This window comes from Quercus suber, unplaced genomic scaffold, assembly GCF_002906115.3.
Source record: "Quercus suber isolate HL8 unplaced genomic scaffold, Cork oak 2.0 scaffold_41, whole genome shotgun sequence".
NCBI classification, from domain to species: domain Eukaryota; kingdom Viridiplantae; phylum Streptophyta; class Magnoliopsida; order Fagales; family Fagaceae; genus Quercus; species Quercus suber.
In genome coordinates this window covers 1,297,108-1,306,283 of record NW_027069506.1, presented here as the reverse complement: position 1 = coordinate 1,306,283, position 9,176 = coordinate 1,297,108, and the positions used below count along the sequence as shown (strand labels likewise).

General features: G+C 36.3%; 1 protein-coding gene across 1 annotated transcript; it reads right to left on the bottom strand.

The window, feature by feature from the left end:
- Nucleotides 1–2,985: 2,985 nt before the first annotated feature.
- LOC112029598 (probable nucleoredoxin 1) lies at nt 2,986–6,621 on the bottom strand. Its single transcript, XM_024062279.2, has 4 exons — nt 6,367–6,621; nt 4,709–5,188; nt 4,137–4,616; nt 2,986–3,918 (listed from the first exon to the last, which is right to left on the bottom strand). The coding sequence occupies exons 1-4, from the start codon at nt 6,484–6,486 to the stop codon at nt 3,256–3,258; spliced, it is 1,743 nt and encodes a 580-aa protein (XP_023918047.1). The 5' UTR covers nt 6,487–6,621; the 3' UTR covers nt 2,986–3,255.
- Nucleotides 6,622–9,176: the final 2,555 nt, after the last annotated feature.

Below are 9,176 nucleotides of genomic sequence, written 5' to 3'. Positions count from 1 at the left end.
TTGCTCTTAGGGTTTCTAGTTTCTTTCTTCTCTATCTTAGGGGGTACTTCTAGAATAGATTGTTCTCACTAGCTATCTCAGTTTTAGTTTCATTTTTCTCAAGATTTTCATTATTAGCAGGTGAGACAAAAACAGTCCTACTAGAGAAGGCAATATGAGAAGGGTTAGAGAGTTCATACCCCTAAACCGATTCTGTCAGAAACTGATCTCTGGAGGTTTAACATTTCATCCAGTTTTGCATTGGAAGTCCTCTCCAATTGAGCTCGAACTTGGAATAATTATGCTTCAACCTGCTTGGATCTTTCAGCCAAGAAGTTGTTCTCGAACCTCAATGCTTCAATGGTTTGATTGGCTTCATCAACCTTGGTAGAGAGCTCCTCTCGATCTAGCTCCACATCACCCAGCTTTTTGGTGGCTAGCCTATACAATTTCTTATGCTTTTAAAAAACCTTGGACAATTGTGCATAGGCTGTATGGATATCATCTTGTTCATCCATTTTCTCAAACTTAGATTCCACCAAGTCCTCTTCTTCATCCACGGCCTTTACGATCCCCTCAATAGGATCCACTATACCAGTGAAAGCACTCAAGATTCCCTCGCCCTCACTATCATCTGACTCAGTCTCAGGCTCAGTATTAGTCAAGGTAGCAACAAGAGCCTTGCTTTTCCCAATTGACTTAAGATATGTTGGACTTTCTTGTTTCATGTGTCCAAAACTGTGACATCTGAAGCATTTTGGTCCGGAGGGAACAGTATACTGACCGTTATCCTTAGCATCCTTTTTCCCTCTGTCTTGAGTTTTGAATTGTGAAGAACTGGATTACTTATGGTCCTTATCAAAACCTTTTACATTGGCATTCTTCATGAACTTCTTGAATTGCCAAGTGATGTAGGATTTCATCTTGGAATCATCATCATCTGAAGACTCATCAGTCTCATTACTTTTAGCCTTCAGTGCCATACTCTTACTTTTGGTTCCTTTCCCAAGTCTAGTCAAACCCAATTCATAGGTTTACAAGTTGCCAATTAGCTCCGTCAAAAGAATGGTGTCAATGTCCTATGATTCTTCAATAGTTGTTATCTTGGCATGAAATCTCTCAGGGAGAGATTTGAGCACATTTCTCACAATCTTGGGCTTGGGAATATAATCATCACAATTGAATGCTGAGTTTACTATGTCCTTCAGCTTAGCATAGAACTCATCGAATGTCTTATCCTCCTTTGTCTTTATCTTCTCCTCAAAGCTAGTCATGAGCCTTTGGAGCTTTGAATCCTTAATAGCTTTAGTCCCTTCATAGGTTGTCTGGAGGATGGTCCATGCTTCCTTTGCAATTTCAGTTGAAGATATTTTCTTGAACTCCTCATTGGTCACCGCATTGAATAAGGCATTCAATGCTCTGCTGTTGAAGTTTGCCGCTTTGATTTTGGCCTCATCCAATCAATCTACGCTTCCTTTGGCTTCATCCAGTCGATTTCCACAGCTTACCAGACTTTCTTGTCTAAAGACTGCAAGAAAGCTCTCATAAGTACTTTCCAGTATGCATAGTTAATTCCATCAAATAAATGAGGTATAATAAGAGGCTTTCATCTATCCATGACAAACAGGGGTTAATGGATCATACAACAAAGATTAAGACCTAATTAGAGTATGTCTGCTCTGATACCATTTGTTGGGTTAAAATGAATTAACCCCTTGCAATTAATTAATTAATTAATTATCAAATTTCATGCAATAGCGTGGCAGCACAAACAAATCATCAAATTATCTAAATATAGTGGAAAATTAAATTGACACAGGTGATTTGTTTACGAATGGAAAAAAACCACCGAGGCAAAACCCCACCGGGTGATTTTAAGATCACCACTTCCAAAAATCCACTATTATCAATCACAAGTGGTTACAACTATAAGGAATCTTACCAAACCCTTTGGCTTATCCTGAAATCAACATATTGTTGAACTCTTACTCCAATACCCAACTAGATTTATATTGTAGCGGCAATCTTTCCGTTTAATGCATGAATCCCAGTACGTGACTAACCAATGATGCATGGATCTTAGTACATGACTAACTCCAGCAACTTGAAGAGATTGTTGGCTGCAAAGTTCTTCAATTCATTAACAATGAAGATCAGGAAACTCCTTGGTCACAAAACCCTTGGCGTAAAGACGCAATAGCTTCTTCAAAGAGAATAATGAATTAGGGCACTTTCTGCATGTGGCTTTTAAAATAAGTCTTATATATGTCTCGAGTTGTGAGAAAAGAAACCCTATATAAATATTTCAGCATGGGCTGAAAATCAAATTTTAAAATTTTGATTTCATAAGTCTTGAAAGAAATAGCTTCTATCGAGCTTCTATCAAGTTTCAACATAAAATCTCGATAAAAGTCTTTTTGTCGAGATTGCTATCGAGTTTTAATGAATGACTCTTCTTTACTTGTTTCTTGGTCAGATCTTCATGGTTTTAACAGTTGATTTAAACTCTTGTTTCTTGAAGTACTACATCATTCTAAATCTATCCAATTACAAGTAAAGTACATTTGATCTAAAGATTAGGCAATTACATAAAAAATTTCCCGAACAAAAGTAATTGATTTGATTGAATGTCTAAAATGACTTGATTGAAAAATATAAATGCACACATTAAGGAATCTTTTTCTTAGGCTGCATAGTTACAATTATACTACCCATTTTTTTGAAGTAATTGATTTGATTGAATGTCTAAAATGACTTTACTGAAAAATGTAAATGCATACATTTAGGATTCTTTTTCTTAGGCTGCATGGCTACAATTATACAATTGTAGCAATTGAATATTTCATGTCAAAGGGAATGATAAAATTTGATTATCATGATAATCTCCTTAAAATAATGAGAAATTTGATTAATTAATTTAAGACTTAAAAGTATAGTTGTATTCAAAAAAAATGAAGAAAAAAAAAAAAGAAAACATAATACACTAAAATGATACATTATATCACATTACAAAATAATTATATATTCATTTATTTCCAAGCAACACGTGGATTTGCAAACAGAGTCTAATAACTTAAACCATTAGCACTTGCACCAGTATGCATAATAACTTTTAGGCTGGCACCATATACATGAGAGGCCATTATAACCACAATAGCACTCTTAAAAACTTAAGACTTAAGACTTGAGACTTACACCACAATTCACAAGCAAATAACTTAGGAAAAGGAAAGGACACTAAAGATCAAATGATCTCAAATTTAAGATACGGTATTATTAAACTTTGAAGCAGGTTTCTCCATCACAGTTCCATCCTTCGTGGGGATTTTCTTCCCCCTTGGAATCATCATTGGCTCCTTTGTCTTCTTTCAGTGCACACTTTGGATGAAGATCAAAGTCACACTTATCACAGTAATATGACCAGACTTGTCCCTCCTCATGACACCCATCACATGTATAACCCCTACGACGAGCAAGCACAAGCTCATGCTCCTCATGGAGTTTGTGTTTCAACTTCTCAGGCCACCCCTTTGCCAACTCCTCAATTTGTGCCTCAATCTCCTTCAACCGCTCATCAGTAAAAGGATAAGCATCAGCCCCATGAGTCATTATAATATCTCGAGCTTCTTTTGTGACAGTCTTGCCACTTGGTCCAATGGCTACAAGCAGGGGAATGCCACGGACCTTGAAAGTACGGCTCAAGGATGCCTTCCGAGGATCACCAAAGGGAAGCGCTAGCCATGGCATTCCTGAAAAGAATTCATCAAAAGAGGATTGGTCCCTGTCACTAGAGATGAAAATCACTTCAAAGGCATCATCCTTTGCCTTGATCTTGTGGTATGCATCCATAAGTTTTGGTAGAAAGGCGCGACATGGAGGGCACCAATGTGCTGAGAAGTAAAGTAGTATGTTCTTTCCCACTAAATCTGTTACTGGAATCTGGAAAGGTAAACAAGTGATCAAATTCATTTTAACAGGATGCAAACTTCTATACATAGCACATAGAATATCGCATATAAACCAAGAACTAAATACAAATATTTCCACTGTTAGTGGAAGGTACGAATTCATTCGTCATCACAACAGTTGGACCAAATTATCTGACATAATCCATAAGCTATTATAAAGTTTGCAGCATTGAATAAATCTTAGGTTACCTTGACTCCATCTTTTCCAATCACAAAATCTTGATCTCCTGAAACCAAAATTGACTCCAGGGTTTGAGCTTCCTGTTTTGCCTTCTCCACCTCAGCAAGCTCTGTGAACCTTTCTGGCGTGAACGGGTATGCCAGAACCCCATGTTCGTCAATTGCTTCAGCAACATTGGATTGAAGAGTCTTCCCATCTGGCCCTATAATAACCAAAGTGGGGAGGGCTGCAAGCTCAAAGTACCGAGCCAGCTTCTGACAGCTCTTGTCCTTGACAGGTAATGCAAACCAACGCAAGCTTTTGAAGCCTTGATTGAATGAATCCTCATCCTCTTCAAGTGGTATCAACACAATCTCAAAGTTCTCTCCCTTCGCTTTCAATTTTTCATAAACCTCATCAAGTTTTGGAGTAAAATTATCACAAGCCTTGTACGAGAACAATGAGAAATACAGACCTACTGTCTTTCCTTCAAGCTCAGAGACAGGCACCTTGTACATCAAGAATAAATACAGATTAGGGGAGAGGAATACCATATTTCATGTTAATGAACAGAATAACAAGTAACATCATGAAAATTTACCTTCTTCCCATCAGATGAAATGACAAAGTCACGTGAGTGGGATACCAAGATAGATCTCAAGGACTGATTCTTCCTGGCTGCTTCCTCTTGATCTTTCAAATCTTTGATCTTTTGTTGTGTGAAAGGGTACGCTTCAATTCCATACTCCCGAATGATCTCAACTCCATTGTCACTCACAACTTTCCCCTCTTCATCAAGGATTACACAGTGGGGTATGCCTCTAACCTTAAACAATTTATCCAAGCGATCACGTGTCTCTGAATCTGAAAATGGGATTGCAAGCCATGGCATCTTGGAGAAGTACCCTTTGAAGGACTCCTCATCTTCATCACCCGAGACAAAAATGACCTCAAAATCTCCTTTTGAAGAGAGTTCATTGTACACCTCAATTAAAATTGGGGTGAATCGGCGACAGGGGCCACACCATGATGCTGAAAAATACAATGCCAACTTCTTCCCCTTCAAAGTCTCAATTTTAACCTGCAAAATTCACAATTCAAGAAATGATTCCCTCTTAACTCGATCCATAATATTCATACTAGTACAGTACTTAACTGCGGTAGATGGAACGCTTCATACAATCAAAAAGGCAAGTTTAAATGATATTTAAATTAATTTTAACAAATTAATCATTCTAACACCATACATCCAGCCACTTACACTCCATTGAGTTCATCATTGGTGTTGATAAATAAGCTAACAACTCTTCTTCTTAAACTCCCCCAACCCCCTCCCCAGTTTACCTATCGGCAATTAAAAAGCTTCATCATTTGTTAAATTTGCTTGCCATAGAAACTTATCGAACTTTTAATAGGTATTTTTAGACATCATTGTTTTATAAAGTTATTTATCAATGGGACCAGAGACATACAGTAACTACTAAACTGAAAAATGTGATGTGGATGTACCGACATATACCAAATAAATAAAAACGCCACAATTTTTTCTGAAAACTGACACTTGTTAGCTGAATAGCTTTACTAATGGAAAAATTTTCACCTAAATACAATATTAATTTTATTGAGCAGCCTTAGTTTATCCAAAATATTCAAATTACTTGCAATTAAAAAAAAAAAAACCTTAGTAAGTATTATAAAATACAGGGGTCTATTATGCAGCCTAAGATCTTCACAAAAGAATTTCATGGATCATCCATGGTTAAGTTCTTACTCATAAACGTTTTTTTAAAAAGATTTAAAGCACTGCAGGGTATATAAAAGAACTAAGTAAATAAAAAAATATTCAAAATTTTCCAATACTATTCCAATATTTTTTTTTTGAAATAAAAGTGAAAAAGAGCATGAAATTAGTGCTCGTTAAATTATAAATGACAAGTACCAAGGAATTGCATCAAAATCATGAACTGATTATAAGCTAAATTTACTTATTACATAGGAAAATAAAACCAGCAATTAAAGTCAACATAAACTCTTCTCTCTCCCTCCCTCTCTCACAGATCATATTTCCCGAGAAAATCACAAGAAAAGTCCCATCAACCAATTTTCTTTGTTGGATGAATAAACCCAAATGTCCACATCCCATGCCTATCAAACAGTTTGCTTAGCCAAACAGAGAGGTAAAAATAATTTTTTTTTAAAAAGGACACCCGTCAATAATCACTCAATGAAAAAAAAAAAGTTCACAGAATAAAATAGTACCTGATCGCCATTGTTGTGGACAAGAAAGTCTCTCTCAGAAGAAGATAGTAGCGAGCTAAAGTCGTGAGCTTCGTCGTTGATCACAATCTCCGTAACGTTTTCTTCACCACCACCTGCCATTTTCTATCTCACTGATCAACTCTTGTGGAAAGTGTGTGAAACTAAAGTGAAAAATGCAGAGAGCTATGAGCTATGGTATTGGTCCTATGCTTGCTTATTATTTGGACTCTCTGCGTGAGGGCCTATGTGAGAATATTCATATTTATAGGGCCTCAGGTAAGTTCCAGAAGCAAAAATGTTTTTTGGTTTATGAAAAAAAATAAAAAATAGAACAAGATAAGGCAAAGGCTTTTGGTCGGCAAGCCAGAGAAGTGCGTCAGAACACTGATGTCATTGTACGGTTAGCCGATGATGACACAAATTTTATTTCACTTATCCGTGTGAACGAAGCGTGTGCGATAATAAGATAAAATTTGTGTTTTCTTTTCAGTTTTAAATGAGAATTTCAAAATTATATAACTTCAAAATTAACCAAAGTAAACCAATGTTATTAATTCTGTTAGGAACTCGTTTTGGTTTACTTAATCGAACAAAATATTTTATATCAACCTATTTTGATATATCGTTTTAAAATGTTTCAGATATATATAATATATAATTGAAAAAATTATTTAAAAAATTAGTTATTTTTTTATTTTTTAATAAAAATTTTTGGAACAACCACTTGACCGGCTTAGATCGGATGGAATAAGTGACAACCCACAACCGACCAACAACCACCGTGGGTTGGATCTAAGCAAAGGAGAGAAAAATTCAGTCGAATTTTGAGTGGATTTAAGCTAAACCTTGCCGAATCTAAGCCAAATGTTGATGGATTCACACCAAACATCGTCGAATCTAAGCAAATCTATGCTAAACATTTCCAGATTTAAGCAAATCTAATCAAACATTGCCGAATCTGAGCGGATCTAAGCGGAGAAAGGCTAAACATGGTTGGATTTGAGGGGTGAAGGCCCTAAAAGTTGCTAGATCTGGGTAGAATCCGGTAGATTCAAGGATTCATTTTTCGATTTGGTTGGGTAGTTCAGGTTTTGGTGGAGGACACCCGCCACTCCACCTACTGGAGTCAGTTTTTGAGAGACTAGACCAGTAGCCGACCGACGAAGGGATTAGTTCAAGCCACCGGCGGTCAGTTCCATCAAGTGGTTGGTTTGCTTGGATAGCCCTAATATATATATATATATGTGTGTGTGTGTGTGTGTGTGTGTGTGTGTGATAAGTTCAAGTTACATCTTTTTTAAACTATTAGATTTAAGTAGATCCAACGGTAAAAAACAGACCCTCATTAATGCTAATATTTTAATTGATCTCATTTATTATCCCTTATTTAATACATTCTATACCTATCTCTAAACAAAAAAAATCTCTCTCTCTCTCTCTCTCTCTCTCTCTCTCTCTCTCACAAATGGCATATCGTACTTGTTTGTTTTGTAAGTGTGTGTGTCAAATGTCACTACATCCCCAAAGTATTGATAACCCATTCTTGATCATGCATCCACCAAAAAAAAAAAAAAAAAAACCATATGGCCAACATCATCACATTGAATTGCATAAAAGAAATTGGAGTTTTGAGCTTGTTGTTTTTTGGCAATAATTAAAGACAGCTGAGGCATCTCTAGCATCTAGATTTTTTTCCCTAACATCTTTCAAGTGATTCTAGCAATCTCTACTTGTAAATGTCTGGTCACCTATATTGAACATCATGGCAACTTTTTCTGTTGGAAGACCTTCTTCACCAAATTTTTCAACAAGACTCTTAGCAGTAATAGACATTTTTTTGTGGCATTGGAGGTATGACACACTTTTTGGACTAATTATACCATGATTGAAGTTGTTGTCAAATCCCTTCATAACCCACTTTTGCAACTTTTTATTCTTCATGACCCTAAGCATTGATTCGCATCCAGTTCTAAGACTTGAGCAACATCTATGGTCCTTTTTTTCATCATCTCTGCTCTCTCCACTATCAAATGTATTTTTTGTTTTGTGTTGCCCTTCACTACAACATACATAAATACGCTTGTTACATTATCACTTTGGGTGCTTTTTTACTCGTACGTATGCGAATTCCAAAACCTTCTTTTTTGGCAAATTCTTTGTAAAAAGTTTCAACTCCATCAAGGGAGTCAAATTGCATTCTGATATATGGTTGGGATTTTAACTCACAATCATCAAAATCTTCAAGAGGTAACTCTTGCTATGATAGTCTTGAATTGTTCGAGGCATCATATAACTCTTCTTATTTCATTTGCTATTCAGTAACTAGAAGTACCAATATAGATAATGAACACAAATAAAAAAAATATGCAAACATATTACCAATAGTAGCTACAAAATGGGGGAAAGAATAATCAACTTGATAAGAATCAAAAGAATAAGAATTGTGCGGGCCAAAAATGAGACTATCAAGCTAAAATCTCACTTGGACTGACAATTTATTTGTGTGGTGGGTTTGGATTTCCTACCTTGGGTCATTCTTGAAGCAGAGACTCAATGAGATCACTTTTCTCCCTCTACGTTGTTGCCTTCTTCCTTCATTCCATTCTACTCTTCGTTTCTTTCTCTCTTTTCTCTAAACTTTCGAACCCCTTTTTCTCTTTCATTTCTCATATTTATACCCCCCAAATTAGTGAAGAGGCTATGATCACCTCCATGGTTAGTGCAATGGGAGGTCCAATATTATCGACCATAAGTGGATAGTTAGGTGGGAGTGGGATATGGTGAAAGTGGCCTTAGAACTTGATTCCTAC

Coding starts and splice junctions, on each gene's coding strand:
- LOC112029598 (XM_024062279.2), bottom strand. CDS start 6,486: ATGGCAGGTGGTGGTGAAGAAAACGTTACGGAGATTGTGATCAACGAC. Junction 5,189..6,366: donor TCCACAACAATGGCGATCAG/GTACTATTTTAT, acceptor TGAATTTTGCAG/GTTAAAATTGAGACTTTGAA. Junction 3,919..4,136: donor TTGGAAAAGATGGAGTCAAG/GTAACCTAAGAT, acceptor TTACCTTTCCAG/ATTCCAGTAACAGATTTAGT.